This window comes from Hyla sarda, chromosome 2, assembly GCF_029499605.1.
Source record: "Hyla sarda isolate aHylSar1 chromosome 2, aHylSar1.hap1, whole genome shotgun sequence".
Taxonomy (NCBI): Eukaryota; Metazoa; Chordata; class Amphibia; order Anura; family Hylidae; genus Hyla; species Hyla sarda.
The window spans coordinates 358,569,294-358,593,019 of record NC_079190.1 but is presented as its reverse complement, the minus strand read 5'-3'; the positions used below and the strand labels follow the sequence as shown (position 1 = coordinate 358,593,019).

The window sequence follows — 23,726 nt, the reverse complement described above, 5'->3', positions numbered from 1 at the left end:
AATTTTCAAACAGCATTTTTTTTCAATTTTGTCTCACAATGATTTTTTTTTTCCATTTCACTGTAGATTTTTGGGCAAAATGACTGACGTCATTAAAAAGTAGAATTGGTGGCGCAAAAAATAAGCAATCATATGGATTTTTAGGTGCAACATTGAAAGAGTTATGATTTTTTAAAAGGAGCAAGGAGCAAAAAACGAAAGTGAAAAAAAGGAAAACCCCCCGGTCCTTAAGGGGTTAAAAATCAAGCTTTTCAGGAGACAACAAAAGAATGAGAAGAAGAGGGAAGATGATTTATATAAGGATGTGCGCTAAGTTCATTTGCCAGCATGCACTCACATCAATGCAATTTACATGTACCATCACACTATGACTAATGTGATCTCTATAATTATGTATTACAATAACGTCTACTACATCAGAATAATAATGTGCTAATTGTGGATATAATTTATAGAAACGCTATGCAAGACTTTCCCACGAGTCCCTTGGATTTACAGTATCTGTATTTTCTAAATATCAATGTGAAAATCACAAGGCAGAAAGTAGGCAGAAAGATGAACAACAGCTCTGAGAGTAGTGAGAAGGTTTTGATTATACGGTGAGTGGCATTTCGATCGCACTACATACAGTCTATAATAGGAGTAATAAGCCTCCATATTATTTTCAAGGTAGATGCTACAAAATATGCTTTATTCAATATGCATCCTATGATGCAATGTTGGAGTAGAGTTGAACATTTTTGGCTCGCAAACGAAATTTGCAAACTAAAAGGGAGGTGGCAGACTGTGTATAAAATCCTGGTGCTAAGATGAGCGAGCAGGTATAGTTGTGAACTGGTAGGGGGCATCACCAATGTCTACCTGTTAAGGTGTGATCTGTTGTTATCAGAAGCTGAGGTTACAAAAAGTTGTTCTTACTTCATGAAGAACATGTTATTAGACTTACAAAAAAAGGGAAAAAAAAACAAAGTTAAAGAAGAAACATAATAAACACATTATGTTTCATTCACTGTACTCTGAGACAATTTGGGCTGTCATTCAATCGAGTTATTATACTTTTGAATTAATTGTGTAAAGCTGTTGCTGTATGCTTTGTTCCAGACACATCACCAATCTTGTCTATAGACTGTTCTTTATCTTGCAATTTAGTCTAATTCAAGTGATTCATCTTATTAGGCTTTTATTTATTTGTCTCTTAACTAGATGTCTTATACCTCAAATAATGATAGCTGGAAGATGTATACCAGTGTATAACACGTGCCAAACTATGCACAAAAAAATCTTAAAACATTCTACTTTTTACATTAACCTCTTAAGGATGCAGGGCGTAGCTGTACGCCCTGCGCCCGGTCCCGATGTTTAAAACACAATCACAACGGGTCGGTCCCGGCTGCTATACATAGCCTGGACCCTGGGCTAATAGCGCGCGGCACCGATCGTTGTGCCGCGCGCTATCAACCCTTCCGTCGCAAATGAAAGTAAACGCTTCCCGGCAGCTCCGTCGGGCTGATCGGGACTATCGCGATAAAATCGCGATGTCCCGATCAGCTAGGACGGGAGCGTAGACCCCCTTACCTTGCTCCGTCTCGTCCGATCGGCGTTTGATTGCTCCAAGCCTGAGCTACAGGCTTGAGCATTCAAGCCCCTATTACGCTGATCCATGCAAAGCTATGGCTTTGCAGGGATCAGAGTAAAAGATCAGTGTGTGCAGTGTTATAGGTCCCAATGGGAGCTATAGCACTGCAAAAAAAAGTGAAAAAAAAAGTTTATAAAAGTCATTTAACCTCTTCCCTAATAAAAGTTTGAATCCCCCCCCCCTTTTCCCATAAAAAAAACTGTGTAAATAAAAATTTAAATAAATATATGTGGTATCACCACGTGTGTAAATATCCGAACTATAAAAAAATATTGTTAATTAAACCGCACGGTCAATGGCGTACGCGCTAAAATATTCCAAAATCCAAAATAGCATATTTTTGGTCACTTTTTATATCATAAAAAATGAATAAAAAGCGATCAAAAAGTTTGATCAATACAAAAATAGAAATGCTAAAAACTTCAGAACAAAGCGCAAAAAATTAGCCCTCATACGTGGGAAAAAAAAAATTATAGGGGTCAGAATATGACAATTTTAAACGCATACATATTCCTGCATGTAGTTATTAGGGTATCATTTTAACCGTATGGACCTACAGAATAAGATAAGGTGTTATTTTTATCGAAAAATGCACTGCATAGGAACGGAAGCCCCCAAAAGTTACAAAATTACCTTTTTTCTTCAATTTTGTCGCACAAGTAATTTTCTTTCCGTTTCGCTGTGGATTTCTTGGTAAAATGACTAATGTCACTGCAAAGTAGAATTAGTGGCGCAAAAAATAGGCCATCATATGGAATTTTATGTGCAAAATTGAAAGCGTTATGATTTCTAGAAGGTAATGAGGAAAAAATTAAAATGCAAAAACGGAAAAACGCTGAGTCCTTAAAGGGGTACTCCCCCCCTAGACATCATATCCCCTATCAAAAGGATAGGTGATAAGATGTCTTATCGCGGGGGTCCCGCCGCAGGCGGATCCCCGCAATATAGCATGCAGCACCTCCCATTGACTTGCATTGAGGGGACACGGCGTGTTGTCACACGCGGGCGGAGGCGTGACGTCACGAACTTCCGTTCCCGAGGTCAGGACGGAGACCCTCCAGCGCTTCCGGACCAGAAACAGGTGGGTGCCGCATGCTATATTGCGGGGGTCCCCAGCGGCGGGACCCCCGCGATCAGACATCTTATCCCCTATCCCTTGGATAGGGGATAAGATGTCTAGGGGTGGAGTACCCCTTTAAGGGGTTAAACATTTGGTCCATCACAATAGACTGATAGTACTAACTTTACATTTGTCATATTTTCTGTGTAGATTGTGCTGTTGTTCTGGGGTTGTATACACTCACATCAATGCAATTTACACGTACCATCAAGCTATGACTAACTTTACATTTGTCATATTTACTGTATAGATTGTGTTGTCGTTCTGGAGATGCAATCTTGTTTACAGCACCTTTTGTTGTGGTGACCTTGCCAACTATAATAATAATTTTTTATTTTATATAGCCCACACAGGTTCCACAGCCCTCCACAGCCCCTGTCCCTGTTGGGGCTTACAGTCAAAATGAGTATGTTTTACACAAACACAATATTGGGATTTGAACCAAGGACCCCGGCGCTGCAGGGCAACAGTATAATCCAATGAAATCGCCATGCTGCCTCTGTGCCATTTTGTTGTGGTTCTCGGGTTGTTGTAATCTTATTCACAGCACCATTTGTTGTTGTAATCCTGACAATTTGTTATCATATAGGGGATTTTAGTGCAAATAATGAAACAAAGATAGCCCCAAAGATGTGCTCCTTTGTCAAAGTCGCAAGAGCACTGCCAAACATGTGGTTAAGCCCCAAAATGCCAGCCAAATAAGTTGAAATCAGGCAGGAGGCATAGGCTAAATGAATAGAAATTAAATGCATTTGAAAACATTCCAAAACTCTACTAAGTTTTATAAAACTATAACAGGAAGTGTAACAAGTATTAAGCAGAAAAGTCTTGTACTAGCAGTTTATCCCCACCAATTTATAATGCAGAAAAGAATATGAATGGCACTCACCAGGTTCCAGATGTGAAGGTAGATTTATTTAATGAAAGTGCAAAAATGCATACATGGCATGGGGAGAGTACGGACGCTGTCCACACTGGCGGTGATAGCGATTTTGTGCACTGGGTGTACTTCCTCGGACCACACTGCCACACCAGACATTAGCCTACAGCCCTTGACAAAGCCAGGTTGTCTGGTGAAACGTCGGGGAGGTTGGTGAAAACATTTTAGACAGAGACTCTCTGTGGGAAGGAGAATAATAATGATAAGACAAGCTTGTATGGGACCTAAAACAACTCCGGACAATAGAGATTAGAATTAATGGGGACAGGATACACAAACAGGGTTATCATGGAGGGTATCATAGACGCCCGGTGAGTTAAAAAGGTGTGAGAAACCTTAAAATCCCCCCACATTTAACCCCTATTAACCAGCAGAAGCTGGTATAAGAATCAGGAGTGGTGCCCAGTAGCTAAGAAGCATATTCCTCTGACTACCCAATACCATAGAGAGTCTCTGAATGTTTTAATCACTGTCTATCCATACTCCGCCCCGTGGTCGCCACCCGGCTGTTTGTGAACTGGCACCATGGCATGCAGCTCAAACAGGTGGGTGGCGAACACAAGATTGCGGGGGGGGGGGGGGGGGGGGCGGGATCAGATGTCTCAGGGCCGGAGTACCCCTTTAAGTTTGAGAACTTGCACAATTGGTGGCTGACTAAATACTTTTTTGCTCCACTGTATTTATCTCATTGAGCAACACTCACAATCTACTTGTGTATTGTGGTTCCTGTGTACACTATTCAGAGAGACTTACTTAGTGTAGTGCCAGCAAACTGTCATTATGTTCTACTTTACTAATGGACTGTATTGTTTTATGTCTGTTTTAGTAAATATTTGCCATGAGTTTCTCTGCTATTCCTCTAATAAAAATCTATGAATAAATTGTCAATGGTCAATGAGTGCCATTAACTTTTTCTAATATATATATATATATATATATATATATATATATATATATATATAAACAATACAGTGTGACAGATTTGTAATAATAGAGGAAACTTTTATAAAGCCTCGTATACTGAATATTTACAAATATCAATGTTAATACATAAGTCATGTTTTGTTTTTATTTTCAAAAATCCCAATAAATAGTAGGGTTTCAAATACTGAGACCTTGTATCCAGAAGAATTGAACAAAAGAACCCATTAAAGAGCACATTGTTTCTCGTGATATGTCCTTCCATACTTTATATTAGGTGTTACATCCTCTGTTATCTGAACAATATGTACATATGAACCCACACGAGTGGACTCGTTTCACCTTTGAGATTTGTGAACTCCCAGCATGCATATGAGTTACCCTGTGCGCTACAAGAACATTTTGTCCCAGTCCCAGTTGTGTTGTGGTAATAAGAAACCGATACATTAGAAAGGACTTTGTATCCCAGTGGCTTCTGCTAATAAGTCCTATCTGTACAGCTCAGTCCGGCAGAATGAAGAAGCGACAATTATTGATATTGTGCAGGGATGAGGAAAAGATAGCAAGTTACTTCCAGCTTAATGACTTGCGCAGGTCACCAGGGCTGGGATTTCTCTCTCTTTTTGGATATTGTTACATTGTGACAGGCAGTGGATATCTAATGAAGGTGTCCGATAGACTATCTGTCAGGGTAGATGCTGGACAGCATGAGGTCTGAATGTGCTGCAGACTATCTCTATCTTTTATTTAATTTGCCTACAACCTGGGTCACATTTACACTGAATATTGAGTTATTACAGCTTGATTCGGAGGCGCAGTGTTGTTGTATTTTATAAATTCCTTGTTTATTTTGTACAGTTTTATAAATTAATACTATGCCTTTTTTCCCTACTTTTCATTTACCAGGCTTCGTATCATTCATATAATAATTTTGACATGAATAAGTAAAAGGCATGACATTGTATCTCCCTTATGTAGCTCAGTGTTTTTCAAACAATGTGCCTCCAGCTGTTGTTAAACTACAACTCCTAGCATGCCTGGACAGCCTTTGGCAACAGCTGAAGACACTATGTTTGGAAAACACTGACTGAATTGAAGGGCACCTAGAAAGTTATTAACAGAATGGATTTCAGGAAGTTTAGTTCAAAGAGGATTCAAAAGTCTTGTACAGTGATCCCTCAACTTACAATAGCCTCAACATACAATAGTTTCCACATACAATGTTTTTTCTGAACCATCGTAACTTGAAACCAGACCCAACATACAATGTACAGACAGTCCAGATCTGTGACACCTGTCACAACTGGAGGAACTGACCAATCAGAATGGGCATTTTACTGGTAAATCACCTGTATTACTGAAGTGCATGCACTGACTGGCTGTCATGTAGCGCCCCCTACAGTACAGGGAGGAACTACAAGTTCTGTACTACTCCTTACCTGTGCCAGGGTTAGCTGCTCTTTTGGACACCAAGTAAGGGCGGCTCCATTTGGGACACTGTGTGTACTGTATAGGACCCTGAAGAAGCTCCTGTCCTCTACATAAACCATTGTTTCCAAACCAGGCCTCCAGTTGTTGCAAAACTACAACTTCCAGCATGCCCGGACAGCCAACGGCTGTCCGGGCATGCTGGAAGTTGCAGTTTTGCAACAGCTGGAGGCTCCCTGCTTGGGAAACACTGACCTAGACATTGATTTACAGCTCCCAGCAGAACTTTCTTACTTTTATATGTAAGGATTTGCTTTATCTGTATTAGTTTTCTACTTATTTATCTTTAATCCTCACTTTTTTCCTATTTTTGGATGACATTTTGGGGGCTTCAGAACCAATTATCAGGTTCCCATAGGTTTATGGTCTCAACATACAATGGTTTCAACATACAATGGTTGTCCCAGAACCAATTAATATTGTAACTTGAGGGACCGCTGTATTATCAATTGTCAGATGTATTCAGTCTCTGTGAAGCTCAGCCCCCGAGTAATAAGAATAGTCCTGTTCAATGAAAACCAGCTCAGATCTTAAAATGATGATCTTGTAATGGTAGTAGACTAGATCAGAAAGCTGCACAATGTTATATTATAAAAGGAAAAACTTATTTATCTATAAAATGGAAAACTCCTTTAAGACGGTAAATGTGTGATTTAGTAACATTGTTTTTTTTATTTTTTATTATGTCTTATTTTTCAGAATGGGTAAAAGAGAGATACAAAGCTTCATCAGATGGGTATTGGTTCTCACCCTTTGCCTTTTAACCCTATGGGGACGTATAGCTGCAGCATCTACACACCACAGAGTCCATTCAGGTATGTACAAGGCATTATTTGATAGAAGCTTTAGTCCTGCTGTTGACACACCCTATATATTTGTAGAATCTTTATGTCATGTCCTGTAGCTACCCTCTTTCTGGGATCCTCAGGATTTGTGAGCTATTCTGGATGATCATTTGAGTAGTTGTGGCGCTATACTGTACGTGAGATTGCATATCCATGCTGCACAGTCTTGGTGAGTGCCTAAGGATGCCAAGCTTACCATGCATCTGTATTTTGAACCAGGAAGTAGAACAGGGTATTGCTTTCTGCTTTCAGTGAGTGCTATGTATACATTGATCAGGTAGGCAGGGATGGTAAGACATTCCGTAACTTCTTTCTGGAGAGTCCGGATGTTACTGACCGCCAGCTTTTCCCTCTGCAATGGTCACAGAGAGTTAACTGCCAACCACCCGGATGTTTTTATTCTATGGGAAGTTGGCAATTAGTTTCATACATATCACCTAAGGTCTCATGCTTTTAAGGCATGAGCCCATTTCATGCTGCCTGAACCAGGTGGTAACGGGCAGCCTTCCGATTGTCCCACTAGCCTTGAATGATTTATTTTTTCATATTCCCAAACAGGGAGAGATTTATCAATCCAGGCTGGAGGGGCAGAGAAATGCCACCGTGGACAACCTTAATGGCTTGTGGTTCAGACAGCATGAAAGTGATAAAAGGTTCCCTTTAAAAAGGTTACCAATTTTTTTTTTATTTATGGTAGAAAATACATTTTTTCTCAAGCAAGTTTTTCTTTTTAAATATTTATCTAAATTTTATTCTTTACTGTCCTTTAACCATGAAATAAATTGCTCCTGCTTACATCCAGTAGACCTATATGTGCGGTAGAGCACGGCACATATCTTAGATTAAGAAGTGTAGGTTATGATGACCATACCTTGTTCTGTACACTATAATTTAACTCCACAACCTTCATCAAACATCGGACAATTTCTTACAATGTTCTGACCTCTTGTATTCAATGTACACAAAATGGTCATTTCTTTTGAACAAAGCCTCGAGTGGTTTTATCATTAGCTGAGACTGCCCTGCCGTATAAGTCATACTTTTATGTCAATTTCAGTGAAACAATCGCTTACTTATAAATGTAGTATTCTTTTTTTTTATTATTATTATTCTTTGAACCAACCTCTGATTATCTCTTGCTATGAAAATGTTAAGCAGATATTGACTTAATTTAAACAGTGGGAGAAATTGGTGTAAAATCTAACATAACACAAAAAGAAATTAATTCCTCAGAAAAGTAAACATTTCACATTTTTAATAGTCTAGAAAAATACATTATTTTTTACACCATAAAAGGCAACTATTTGTAAACCTAAAGCCCTCTTTTCCCAAATAGTAAACAAATAGATTTGACTACGGGTTTGTTCTTTGACCATTTTTTTTTTCTTTTTGCCTTACTAAGGACTATCCTAAATGAGGCAGGATGGAGAATCTTTATAGACAGTCATTCATTTTGTGTACAATAATTTTAATTAGATTTTCCACAGTCAATAGCCGGCATCTAATACTAATTGAATGGCTCAATAGAAGAACTGATCCATGCAGGTAGTGTATCTCAACTAAGGGCTGCTGTTCTGAAGCATGATCCGTCCCTCTCACATACCCGTTCCGCTCCTTACAGAACAAGATCAATTCAAGGAGTGTTTTTATGTTGTTGTTTTTTCCTTTTTCTTTAATTTACTTTTATTCTTCAATTATTTCACCATGGCAGAAAAGTTTTTCATATAAAAATTCTTTGATGGATATGCTCCAATTTAATCCACTTGTGTCTGAAGCCAGAGTCCCTTTGTATTCCTTTAAATTGTATCGGCATCCTCTAACACTGATACAGTTGAATACTGAGGCAGAGCACAGAGCCATTGGTAGTGAAGATTCTGTAGATGATGGAGAATAGATTGGAAGGTTGCTAGAAATGAGAGTAGCCTAAGGCTGGGTTCACACCACGTTTTGTTAAATACGGTTCCCGTATACGGCTGGGAGGAGGAGGGGGGGCTTAATCGCGGCGCCTGCACTCGTATTTAATGCATGTCCGGTCGGCTCATAGACATACATTAAATACGGTTCCCGAATATGGCTGAGTGCGGGGCCCACGATTAAGCCCCGCCCCCCTCCTCCCAGCCGTATACGGGAGCCGTATTTAACAGAACGTGGTGTGAACCCAGCCTAAGACATCTTGACGGCATAGATAAGCTATGCAGAGATAAGCTGTCATCATGACAGTCCAGACTCAATGGAGAAAAAAAAGGGAAAGTGAATTACTCTGAACAGACGTCACCCATGAGTTACTGGAAGTTACTTTAAAAAAATCTTTATTGAGAAAAAAATAAAAGAACATTTAATACAAAACATTGTCTGAAGGAGAAAAACACTATAGCCAATGCGGTTAAATTTACAGTACACACGGTCAGGAATATCATTGTGCACTATATAGTTAGATAAACTTTAGTCATCATCATAGATTAGAACAAAAAGTCTATGGAAAAAGCAATGTTTTCACTATTGTGAATAGAGGGAGCATAAAGCACAGATACGTCACGTAGGGGAAATTATTGAGGGGGCTGTCAACAAACTATTCATCAAACGATTCCTATTCTTATACACAATGGCCCTCATTTACTAAAGTGAAACCGACAGTTTTTGTCAGGTTGTGCGACCAAATTTGTGTCGCATAGCCCATGCGACACAAATTTGGTTGCGCAACCAGACAAAAGATATCATCACTCCGAGTGTTTTTTAAACCTGCCAAAATGGGCGTGGTTATCACAAAAAGGGGCATGTTCCTGACAAAAAAGAAAAAACACCCGGAGTATGATGAAAAACTCACAGGAAAATCTGTGAATTTTTCTTCCCCAAAACCCGACAGCTCTGAGCTGTCGGGAAATTACTGAAAACCGAATGAATCCTACCCCCATCATGGAACAGGGTCTGTTCCATGTTGGGGGTAGTAGTACAGGGGTTGATCGCATCAGGTCTCACTTCTGAGACCCGATCCGATCAAAAGTTATTAAGCATGGTCCGCTCCCCAGAGATGTATGATGTGTTTTACTTTCATTTTCCAAGCCGGGATCCCTGAATAGCCCGTACTGAGGAACCATTCAGCGATCCCTGAGAGCTGCGGTGGAGAAAGATATATAGAATCGCTGGGGGGAATGCATATGTCCCCACAGCTTCTATATATCTTGCCCCCCGCTGCGCAATATGTCTTGTCCCCCACCGCTCTATTATATACCCCCCGCAGCGCATGTGTACACATATATATATATATATATATATATACTATATACCCCCCGCATAGCGCTATTATATACCCCCCGCAGCACATGCAGATATATATTATACATGCCCCCGCACAGCCCATCTATATACACATGCCTCTGAAGCGCTATCAATGACTAATGTAGTGGTCTCCAACTTGCGGACCTCCAGATGTTTCAAAACTCCAACTCCCAGCATGCACGGAGCATTCAGGGAGTTGTAGTTTTGCAACATTTGGAGGTCCGCAAGTTGGAGACCACTGGCTAATACTTGTCAATGATAGCGCTTCAGAGGCATGTGTATAGAAGCAAAGTGGGGAGCAGACATATAGAGGACCTCGGATCCCGGACCCCGGCAACAGGTAATTATAACACCGGGGATGGGGGAGGCGATGGGGCAGCTCTGGTGATGACTGAGGATTGTGTATTGTAGCGAAGTGGGGACCAGATAACGCTATATGTCTGCTCCCCACTTCGCTTCTAAACACATGCCTCTGAAGCGCTATCATTGACAAGTAGAGATGTAGCAAATTGTTCGCCGGCGAACAGTTCCCGGCGAATTTTGCATGTTCGCGTTTGCATCACCGGGCGAACATATGTGAAGTTCGATCCGCCCCCTATACTTTAAAATTGCAGTAAACTTTGACCCTGTGAGTCAGAGTCAGCAGACACATTACAGATAATCAGCATCAGTCCCTCCCTTCCAGACCCTCCTACCTCTTGCACGGACGCCATTTTACCCTCATTCAGCACGCTGCAGGCTTAGGAAGTGGAGGGTTAGAGAAGCTGCTCCTGCTGTATAGGGAAAGCGATAGCTAGGTTGCTGCTAGGTGGTGTATTCAGGGTCCAGTTTACTCCTAAAGCACTAGTCTAACATCTGCTTTAAGGACAGCACCCAAAAAAGCCCTTTTTAGGGCTGAAAGTTATCAGTGCTGGTTGGGAGGGAACCGCTGGTTAAAAGGGGGTACTCCAGAATCAAACTTAAGTTCCTTCAAGCAACTAACTACTACAGTATTCAAAGGGCTGAAAGATATCAGTCAGTGTGTTTTGCAACAGCTGTAGGCACCCATGTTGGGGACCACTGCTTAAAAGGGGAACTCCGCTGGCAAGCTTTTTTTTCTTTAAAGCAACTAACTACTACAGTATTCAAAGGGCTGAAAGATATCAGTCCGATAGTCTTGCAACAGCTGGAGGCACCCCGGTTGGGGACCACTGCATGAAAGGGGAACTCCGCTGGCAAGTTTTTTTGCTCATTGTCACACTAGTGCAAATCACATTAGGTGTGACAGTTGTGCAAATTTAAAAAAAATTACCTTTTTTGGCTGTTAAATAAAATCACCCGTCACTATTAGTTCACGTCAAAGTTGCCATTTTTCCTGCCTGCAGGGCAAATTGTGTAACCCTAGTGCAAATCACATTAGGTGTGACAGTTGTGCAAATAAAAAAAAATACCTTTTTTGGCTGTTAAATAAAATCAGCTGTCATTGTTAGTTCACGTCACAGTTGCCATTTTTCCTGCCTGCAGGGCAAATTGTGTTACCCTAGTGCAAATCACATTAGGTGTGACACGTGCAAATTTAACCAAAAAAATGACAGGCAGAGGAAGGCCACCCCGCAGGGGCCGTCGTGGTGCTGGGATTCCCTTTGGCACGAGAATGGCCATTGTTCAGAGGCCACGTACCCTGAACCCCCAAAGTTCTGAGGACTTCGTTGACTGGTTATCACAAGACACCCAATCTACTACTAAAGCTTCCGCTCGGAACATTGATGCACCGTCCTTCTCCTCCTCTAGCTTAGCTTCGGGCACCTCTCATGCTACCACTTGCCCGCCTGCCGCCACCACCAACACTAGCACCACGGCAGCTTTACTTGATCTGTCAGAGGAGTTATTTACACATCAGTTTGAAGACATGAGTGATGCACAACCATTATTGCCAGAGGATGTAGTTAACAGGGATATGTCTCAGTCAGGCAGCATTACACACATGGACGTACGGTGTGATGATGATGTTGTACCCGCTGCTGCTTCCTTTCTTGAGGTGTCAGATAGCGGTGAAGGTGTTGATGATGACGATGTGTCCGTGGATGCCACATGGGTGCCCGCTAGAAGAGAAGAAGAGGGGGAAAGTTCAGATGGACAGGCAGAGAGGAGGAGGAGATGAGTTGAAAGCAGGGGGAGGTCTTCGCAAGAGCTAGTGGCACAGCAGACAGCATGCATCGGCACCCGGGGTCAGCCAGATGGAATGCCAATCAACGCATGCTGTTGCCACCACCAGAATGTCGTCATCGCAGAGCTCAGCAGTGTGGCATTTTTTTGTGTGTCTGCCTCTGACAACAGCGAGGCCATTTGCAACCTGTGCCAGAAGAAACTGAGTCGTGGGAAGTCCAACACCCACCTAGGCACAACTGCTTTGCGAAGGCACATGATGTCACATCACAAACGCCTATGGGATCAACACGTCAGTACAAGCAGCACACAAAGTCAAAACTGCCATCCTACTCCTGGTCCAGCATCTTTAGCCAGGTCAACCACTGCTGCCTTCCTTGCCCCCTCTCAACCATCCGCCTCTCCGTCTCTTGCCTTGAGCAGTTCCTGCTTATCTGCCCTCAGTCAGGTGTCTGTCAAGGAGATGTTTGAGCGCAAACATTCGGTGCAGCAGGAGATATTGTCACTGAGAAGAGGAGTCGCCTTGGTCAAAAAAGTCTGAATTACCTCACCTTTCTTAAGAGGAATGAGGGATGGATCCCTAAGGGACTGACACTGGGCGATACATTTGACTGAACAAGGCCTGATCAGATGAGCTGCCTTGGCCTAAAAATGGTCCACACGATGCTGTATTTGAACTCTGAATGCCGGATGACTTGCGTGACTTATCCGCCACAAACTAGGGTTCAAGCCGCAATGTTTTAGGGCACTTTCTGCCTGGCAAAACAAACAGAAATTTTTCAGGCCGCTGCTGCTGCACTTGTTATGGTGCTGCGATTTTTATGGCCGCTGCTACAGCTGCGACAATACCAAATTTTCCAGCCAGGTGTAGATGCCTAATTTTTCTGGCCTCTGTTACTGCACTTTTTCTGGTGCTGCAATTTTTCTGGCTGCTGCTACAGATGCGGCTGCGACAATACCCAATTTTTCATGCATGTGTACATGCCTAATTTTTCTGGCCTCTGCTGCTGCAATTGTTATGGTGCTGCAATTTTTCTGGCCGCTGCTACAGAAGCGGCTGCAACAATACCAAATTTTTCAGGCATGTGTACATGCCTAATTTTTCAGGTACTCTCTGCTGACATCTCTGTCCATTTTTGCAACCGTGGATATTAGATGTATGCTAAGGGTAGCATGGAGGCTCCGTGCATGCTGGGAGTTGTAGTTTTGCAACATCTGGAGGTCCGCAAGTTGGAGACCACTGCATTATTCATTGATAGCGCTTCAGAGGCCTGTGTATATGGATGCGCTGTGCGGGATATATATACATGCGCTGTACGTACGTCTCTTGTGTAAAGTAGTGTTACCTCTATGGTCATGCATACTTTTACAGATAAGATGTTGTGGTTTTGAGAGTTATGTGGAATTTTCAGAAAATCAGAGTAAAATAATGTGACCTTTTAAAAGCCTGAAGCTTTTAAATCTTATGACTCTGAGGAAAAAAATCTCTTAGCAACATCAGAGTGGTAGTGATAGACAGAGAAAGATGAATTAAACTGAAATTTCCATTTAAAAAGTAAAAAGGTCACAACTAGATCTTTGGTAGGGCTTTTGGCACTCACAATGTTATGTTAGTGTTAAAATGCAAGCCAAAATGCTTGTGTGGACTAATTATTTTGGGCATGGTGGCTCAGTGGTAAGCATGGCGGACCTGCAGCAATGGGATCCTGAGTTTGAATTTTAAGGTTACATCTTAAGGTTTGTATGCTAACTTATGTCTGCGTGAGCTTCCTCCAGATACTGCTGCTTTGTATCTCAGCACCTAAAGACCAGATTTAAAATATAATTAAAGGAAATTTGTCAGCAGTATCACTCGCATTAAAGCTGTCACACATGCTTGTAGTGCGGGTGATGCTGATCAAAACGATACTCATGGCATTTAGATTCACCCCGGCGTTCCATCACAATTCTCCTTTTTATTATTATGCAAATGAGAGCCTTGGGGCATGGGCGGAGCTCCGAACCGAGCTAGGGGCACGCTGACGTCATCTTCCCAGGGGCGCTCCGCCCGGCTCAATATTCATTGAAGATTATGTCAGCTTGCCTCTAGCTCAGTTTGGAGCTCCGTCCATGCCCCAAGGGCCTCATTTGCATAAAAAGAAGAAGGAAAATTGGGGCGGACTGGCTGGGTGAATCTGGACGCCATGAGTATTGTTTTGATCAGCATCATCCGCACTACAAGCCTGTGTGACAGATTTAAAAGGGTTATCCAGGAAAAAAAAAATTATACATCAACTGTCTCCAGAAAGTTAAACAGATTTGTAAATTACTTCTATTAAAAAATCTTAATCCTTTCAGTACTTATGAGCTTCTGAAGTTAAGGTTGTTCTTTTCTGTCTAAGTGCTTTCTGATGACACGTGTCTCGGGAACCGCCCAGTTTAGAAGCAAATCCCCATAGCAAACCTCTTCTAAACTGGGCGGTTCCCGAGACAGGTGTCATCAGAGAGCACTTAGACAGGAAAGAACAACTTTAATTCAGAAGCTCATAAGTACTGAAAGGATTAAGATTTTTTAATAGAAGTAATTTACAAATCTGTTTAACTTTCTGGAGACAGTTGATATATATAAAAAAAGTTTTTCCTGGATCGCCCTTTTAATGTAAGTGATACTGCTGGCAGATTTCCTTTAACTGTAGGATGTGTATGTGTCGGAAATAGGATTGTAAGCCACACAGGGGACATAGGGAGGGGTACTTTCAAAACTGAATTCACAATTATTTTGTGTAATTTGTAGCAGATTGCATGAAAATGTTGAATGAATTTGACGTTGTTTATGCCATGTGTACCAACATTTTTGACCCCTAGGTGGTATTGGGTGTACCTGTATGCCCTGAAGTGTTAAATGACTATGAGTCTATAAAGTCAGCACAGAAGCTGCTCTAGCTGCATAGGTGGGGAGGGACGGCTACTGTCACTAGCCGGACGCATCATGTGGGTCCAAAGAGTTACAATGGCAGCGGAGGTCCCCTTACTAGACTCCTGCTGTTGGATTGCTGCTCCAATGAGCCAGACTGCATCAATAGAGCACCAAACATACCGTAGCACAGCATTGTACAATGAATCCAATCTAGTGATTACATATAATAGTCCTCTATGGGGACTAAAAGGATTAAAAAAAAAATGTAAATCATATAACCCCCACAATAAACATCTTCCCTTTCTTTTACAAGAAAATTAATACATAAACATATTTGGGTAATTGTCTGAACTGTTAAAATGTAATGTTTGGAATCCCACATGGTGAATAGCATACAAATAAAAAAAAATACTGAATGCTAAAAATGTAGATTTTTGATCACATTATATAAAAGAAAAAAAGAAAAAGTGATCAAGCAGTCGTATCAAAACAAAAATGAGGCTGATAAAGACTACAGTCAAAGGCTGTCTGGTTGTAGTTGTAGTTTTGCGACAGTTGGAGGCACACTGGATGGGAAACACTGCCATATGTCATTGTTATTTTTATAAAAGGTGACGATTTCCCTTTAAGCTGCATAAAACACTTCTGTAGAGAATCAAAAAGATGAGGCATATATTATACAGCCTCCCTCGCTCAGCGTACTGCCGCAGCATATCTGGAGAAACAACTCTCATAGTCAGAAAACCAAGCTTAATATCAATAAAAGCATCATACATCGTCTAGTATATTGGTTCCAATATTGTCAGCAGTGCTTTACGAATCGCTGCAGACTTATTTGTCTTTCGAGTTGTACATACAAAAGTCAATGAAAATGTGATTTGCAAACGCCCTTCTGGTTTTTAGAACATTTCATTTCCAACTCCAGAGAGGAATTGAAAAGCAGACTTAGCATAATGTTGGTATTCTGCGAAGCACATCAGCGGCTAGAGGTTGACTTAACAAGTAGGCGAAGCAGGCTGCGTCTTGAGATTTCTAAACAGAAGGGTGTAAGCGTGTTTGCATTCTGCTGTCATTTTACAAGCCATTGGAAACTTTTAAAACAAGTTACTGTTTATTAGTACTTGGCGAGAATTAAAAACTACATTACAAAGTAAATTATACATTAGAAATGGATAAACGCAGCACAGAGAGAGAGAGAGAGAGCTGCTAGTGCTGGCTCCAGAGGAAAAAGCATGCTTTCTGGAATCTACATGACACTGCATTTCTTTAATAATTCATAAATAGTGAACACTTCAGATAATAGTAGTTTCCTTCTGTCTGTTGTCATTACTTACATTTTTTTTTTACTAATGATTTACTGAAGTTGCTAATAAAGAAATATAACACTAATCAATGGAGTTTTCATTGACATGTCATTAAATAATACTGCTCTAAATTTTACATCAGAGCTTTCCAAGCTTTTCATGTTGGTGACCCCTCTTTAGACATGCATAGTTTGGTGATACACCCCAAGTATCACGTTGGACATCCTACGATGCACATCATGATGAGTATCCAGTATCAGCATAACAAATGGGGCTGCTACCCCCTGTGCCATTTCATTCCCCCCCTTTACCACCCCCTGTGCCATTTCATCCCCCATTCATCACCTTCTGTTCCTTTTTATCCCTCTCTTCATCATCCCCGTATTACTTCATTACCCCCCTGTGCCACTTTATTTCCCCTCTCAATTATCCCTGTGCCACTTCACTCATCTCTTATTAAACCCCACTGTGCCACATCATTACTAGTGTTGAGCGAATATATGCACGAATATTCGTCATATATATTCGCTAAATTCGCATATTGGTAATATTCACGTTTCTTTCGCATATGCGAAAATTCGCATAAGCAAAAATTCCTATATGTGATAATTTATGACCTTTATAGCAAGTATACCAGTGTTATTTGATAGAAGCAGCAGAAGGGAGGGATCAATATTCGCGAATATTCGCCCGGCGGTCTCACACAGTAGTATAAGAGCCTTCTTTAGACCACACAATCTGGAAGCAGAGAGGGATGATCCCTGTGATGTGTACTATGAAAGAAAAAAAAATATTCGTAATTTCGAATATATAGTGCTATATTCATGAATATTCATGCGATATTCGCGAATAAAATTTGAATTGCGAATATTCGCGAGCAACACTAATCATTACTTCCTTAATTCTCCTGAGCCATTTCAATCCCCCACCTCATTACCCCCTGTGCTATTTCAATTTCCCCTTTCGCACCCCTGTCCCACTTGATTCCCCCTTAATCACCCCCTGTACCAATTCATCACCCCCTGTGCCATTATATCCCCTTCATTATCCCCAGTGCCATTTTATTCTTCCATCTTCCACCCCTGTGCTATTTCATTCCCACTCTTGATCCCCCATTGTGTAATTTTATCTCCCCACTCGATGCTGTGCCACTTCATTCCTCTCCCATTAAACACCCCCATTCCACATCATTCCCCCTTGAACCCCCTAGTGCCATTTAATTTCTTCCACTTTATCACCCTATGTGCACCATCATTACATGATCCTCCCCTGTGCCATTTCTTCACCCCTTTGGTCCCCTGATCTGCCATTGCATTCTCACATGGCCTGTGTTTTTTTATGCGCACTGGCAGGACCAAGTGAAAGCTTGGTATCGTGACGGGTCTGACGAGTGATGTCCTCCTGCACTGCTCCTTGGGGGTAATGTCATGGGCATCATTTATCAGTCCTGGCAGCCACTGCAGCTCAAATGATCCATGCCGGCTGCTTTTTTAAGATCAGTAGCAGGGCCTTGCCCGCTTATAACATTTACTAGTAATGGCTGTTGCTGCGGGACTGGACAGTCCCGCAACACACCTGGGGACTGCTGCCGACACACTAATGTGTTGTGACTCACAGTTTGAAAAGCCTTTCTTTTATAATCTAATCTTATACTCTGTAGATGCTAATAACATATTCACAGATCACTTCTGTAGGAATCCCCTACTACTTTTCCAGTTCCTGATTGACAGACGTGTATCTTCCTTTTTTTTTTTTAGAAAAAAGAGTTTCTTCAGCTGCTGCAGTAGGTGATATAGAATATCGTGCTCCTGGTGTTGCAAATATATTCAATTTTTTTAATAGCAATCAATAAATAATGAAAAGCCCCCCTCCCCCTTTTTATCTTAACAAAGATGTCCTGCAAAAGCTAAGAAAAAGCTTGATTGTCTCCATGGATACAGACTACAAACAATGCATGCAGCCTGATTCTGAATCATGCCTTACCTTCACATTTTAAGCTAGAATAGAGGATAAGGGGGATTACACATAACTGCAGAGTCAGTATAGTATCCATTGTAACCATACATAGTTCTGCATAAGAGCTGTAGATAAAGAATGTTTTCCAGTATATTATATACAATATATGACTTATACACATTCAGAACTTGACATATGGACTGACATGTTTAGACAAATGGGCAATGTTCTATCCATAGATGTACCCCCTTTATAAAATGTTGGGGGGGTAAAAATTATGCCTTATCTTTAATCTGTAGGTCAATATGATCACACCAATACCCAATTTCTATAGATTTTGTTTAATGTTACTGCTTTTAAAAATGAAAATTTTCTTGGAGAAAAAAAGTATGCTTCAAATTAAATTTTTTCATAAAAGGATCAGTATGAGGGCTCATTTTTGCTCTACAATATGTACTTTTTATCTGTGACGTTTTTCTTTTAATGAGACTTTCTGACATCCTTTAATTTATTTTTCTATGTTAAATGAAATGGCCAAAAATCAGCGATCCTCGCATTATGTTTATGCCGTTCACGGTGCTGGATCATAAACATTATATTTTAATAGAATAGATAATTTTGATACCAAAAATGTTTTTTTTGGGGGGGGGGGGGGGGGGCTATTAACACTTAAAAAAAAAAAATAAAAAAAAAAAAATTCCCATTTTTAAAGTCCCCATAGTGGATTAGATTGCTTGTACGATCCTGTGCTATGCTATAGTGTAGCACTGACCAGTACTATTGGTGATCTACTTGTATAGGCTGTCAAGGCCGCCTGCATAAGAAAATAAGCAAGCAAACAGCACTAGTTATGGAGAAGGCATCCAGCTGCCATGTTAGCTGCTTGGGACTACCGCATTTGACTGTGGAGATCCCAATCAGACCCCCAAAGCCCCAACAACTGTTATTTCTCATATCCTGCATTGACCATGAAACTTAAATGATTATCAAAATTGATTATCAAAATCACTGATACTTGTCATTATTGGCTAATCCAGCTGAGCATAAAGTGAGCTCAGCTCCTGAGCTTGTTCATAGTCCCCTTGCACGCCTTTTCTCTATATATATACATATATATATATATATATATATATATATGTGGTAGCCCTTGGGGGGTGTATGGTAATGGTGGTATGGTATAGGTATAGAAGGGGTTAATGTTATCCCTAGAGTTCGTGACGCCAGGCTGAGGGCTGGTATGCTGAATCAATGTTCCGGCCTATCGCCGCCCTTCCCAGTAACTATAGGTACATATAATAACTGAAGGTCCACAAAGAGATTGAACTTGAACAACTTTTTACTGAAGTGCTTGCAATATCCACGGCACAGTAACAGTCTCATACAAACAGTCATTAGGTTGCTTAGTGACTGGCAGTTGTAGCGGACCTTGAGCTAGATATACAGTCTCTGAATTTAGGGAGAGATTTGCAGATCTGTCCGGATTTAGGGGAATTATTAGGTCTGGTGATGCTGCAGAGTGTTTGGGAATTGATACACTCTATAATTAGATTGTTCAGCCGTCGCCGCAAGGCTCTGGCCTAACTCACTGCGTTACCTGCTGCGCAGATCCTTCTCTCATGACAGCCCATGAGGTAAGAGAGAGAAACATGGCCGCCGCTCCCTTATATGGGCAGGGGGCGTGGCGAATCTGATTGGTCCGAACATCTGCCATTCACCATTACATGGTGTAATGGGATTGCTTACGTCACAGGGCCTCCAAAGGTCCTTAAGCTTCACCTAGTCACATGTCCTGCGACGCTATGGAAACAAGTAATTAACCATTTATTTACATATGTTATTCTATTTACATTAACCTTTGAATAACTTAGTGATTTATACACTAGAATAGAGGTGACAAGGGATTAAATAAGTGACAGGGATCCCATTCGTCCTGGGGACTCTGGCTGTGGGGACCCAAACATATATAGGTACCGTATATGTTGCGGTACCGGGACACCACATATATATAATAGTGTTCTGCATCAAGGGGATGAAGTACAAATGAGGCAGAAATCTCAAATTTTCCTTAGGCCATGTGCTTTAATTTATTACTTTTATAAGCCCACTTCTCGTGACAGCTCAGTATTGCCTCCAGACTTACCACTTACAAAGAAATACAGTAGAATGTTTTTCAATTAACATTTTTAGTTACTAGTTATTCAAGGTCCATTGCCTATGTGTTATCTCTGCCTCTTGATATACACTGCTCAAAAAAATAAAGGGAACACTTAAACAACGCAATGTAACTCCAAGTCAATCACACTTCCGTGAAATCACACTGTTCACTCAGGAAGCAACACTGATTGACAATCAATTTCACATGCTGTTGTGCAAATGGAACAGACAACAGGTGGAAATTATAGGCAATTGGCAACACACCCCCAATAAAGAAGTGGTTCTGCTGGTGGTGACCACAGACCACTTCTCAGTTCCTATGCTTCCTGGCTGATGTTTTGGTCACTTTGAATGCTGGCAGTGCTTTCACTCTAGTGGTAGCATGAGACGGACTCTACAACCCACAGGAAGTGCAGCTCATGTAGTGCAGCTCATCCAGGATGGCACATCAATGCTAGCTGTGGCAAGAAGGTTTGCTGTGTCTGTCAGCATAGTGTCCAGAGCATAGAGGCACTACCAGGAGACAGACCAGTACATCAGGAGATGTAGAGAAGGCCGTAGGAGGGCAACAACTCAGCAGCAGAACCGCTACCTCCGCCTTTCTGCAAGGAGGAGCAGGAGGAGCACTGCCAGAGCCCTGCAAAATGACCTCCAGCAGGCCACAAATGTGCATGTGTCCACTCAAACAGTCAGAAACAGACTCCATTAGGGTGGTATGAGGGCCCGATGTCCACAGGTAGGGATTGTTCTTACAGCCCAACACGTGCAGGATGTTTGGCATTTGCCAGAGAACCCAAACATTGGCAAATTCGCCACTGGCGCCCTATTCTCTTCACAGATAAAAGCAGGTTCATTTGTGAGAGACGTGACAGAGTCTGGAGAAGCCGTGGAGAACGTTCTGCTGCCTGTAACATCCTCCAGCATGACCGGTTTGGCGGTGGGTCAGTAATGGTGTGGGGTGCCATTTCTTTGGGGGGCTGCACAGCCTACATGTGCTTGTTAGAGGTAGCCTGACTGCCATTAGGTACCGAGGGGAGACACTCAGACCCCTTGTGAGACCATATGTGGTTGGCCCTGGGTTCCTCCTAATGCAAGACAATGTTAGACTTCATGTGGCTGGAGTGTGTCAGCAGTTCCTGAAAGAGGAAGGCATTGATGCTATGGACTCGCCCGCCCCTTTCCCAGACCTGAATCCGATTGAGCACATCTGGGACATCATGTCTCGCACCACAGACTGTCAGGGAGTTGGCGGATGCTGTAGTCCAGGTCTGGAAGGACATCCCTCAGGAGACCATCTGCCACCTCATCAGAAGCATGCCCAGGTGTTTTAGGGAGGTCATATGGGCACGTGGAGGCCACGCACACTTCTGAGCCTCGTTTTGACTTGTTTTAAGGACATTACATCAAAGTTGGTTTAGCCTGTAGTGGTATTCCACTTTGATTTTGAGTGTGACTCTATATCCAGACCTCCATGTGTTGATAAATTTGATTTCCATTGATAATTTTTGTGTAATTTTCTTGACAGCACATTTAACTGTGTAAAGATGAATGTATTTCATTTGATTAGTTAATTCATTCAGATCTAGGCTGAGTTATCTTAGTGTTCCCTTTATTTTTTTGAGCAGTGTCTATGGACCTCTTGTTTTCGAATGCCCACATGTGTCTCCTTTACCAGCTCTCAAAAAAAGAGAAAGATCAAATTAACACTGAAATGACGTCAGCACACCAAATTTCATAATGCATTTGAACAATTCTTTATCATATACAAAAAAAAAAGCTGCAAACACTACAGTTGTTGTGCTAGGGAGGGAACAACAATAAAACCAATTAAAATGAGAGCCTGAGGACAACCCTAGGGAGGGGCCATGAACCCCCTCTCCTAGAAACTGGCACCTGTCCAATATTTTCTAGCTGGTATTAAACTCCATCCAGATTAAATACACAACATAGATACAATATGTAAACAGGACAACACAGGGAATAAAAAAATTACTATATATCTCAGTTGCAGGAAACAGTAATACCAATAATAGCAGCATATAAGTTACACCTCCAATTCCCAACTAGTAGTGCCACAATCCCGTTATACTTGCAGTCATATAAAGTGCATAGGAAACAAGCGTCGCAGACTGGGTGGAGAAGCCAAGTGAATCATGGTGTACAGATAAGGACAAGGCCACAGAGGACCCCACGCGTTCCGTCGCTGCCAAGGTGACTTCCTCAGGGGTGTTGTGCTGCCAGTAATCTCTCCACACTTTATATCTCTGCATTAATTGGAAATACCTTGCAGATGGCTCCATTAAGACAGACAGGGAGCTGTTTTTGAAAGAAATTGGCTGTGTTTTTCTATTCCTGGATAACCTCTATAACATGATTTGACTATTCTCTAGAGCAATGTTTCCCAACCAGTGTACCTCTAGTTGTTGAAAACTACAACTCCCAGCATGCTCGGACAGCCGTTGGCTGTCCAAGCATGCTAGGAGTTGTAGTTTTCAACAACTGGAGGCCCACTGGTTGAAAACACTGCTCTAGTGTATAAAATGTACATTACTTTACTAGTGATTTACTGCCTTAAATAGACCAGGAGCAAATATAATTCATTCCAAGGAAGGGCTGATACACATGGCTATATGATGGTACAGTACAAGTTCAAAGAATTAGACGTACCATACCTCTGTAGTCATCCATTTCTGATTTATGTCGTATTACAATTTTTTATACTAGAAACATAGTATGACGCACATGGAAAATAGTGTGCTCTAGCGCTCGTAACTGGTATGTTCCCATAAGGTTCTATACACACACAAAAGATGTAGCTGTATTCCAAACATTTCCAGCATGCTAGTTTAAACTTCAATTGATATTAAATCTCAGGAAAGACAGTATGTACAATAATATTATTATTATTATTATGAATTAATGTTTGTCATGTTTTTCCATCATGTATCACTGATTTTGTATATAAAAAGAAGTATACACTAACCAAGTGCATAGACTTGTACAGAAATGTACAGACTGTATTCCTGGTTAATAGAAAGCCTGTAT

General features: G+C 41.4%; 1 protein-coding gene across 2 annotated transcripts in view; it reads left to right on the top strand.

Annotated features, from left to right (window-relative positions):
• TAFA3 (TAFA chemokine like family member 3) overlaps positions 1-23,726 on the top strand; it is a 402,721-nt gene that overhangs the window by 165,860 nt on the left and 213,135 nt on the right. For both annotated transcript variants that reach the window (XM_056558306.1, XM_056558307.1), the window contains exon 2: positions 6,805-6,920. In XM_056558306.1, coding sequence (XP_056414281.1) covers positions 6,806-6,920 — 115 coding nt within the window. In that variant the 5' untranslated portion in view covers position 6,805. The remainder of the gene's footprint in view (positions 1-6,804; positions 6,921-23,726) is intronic.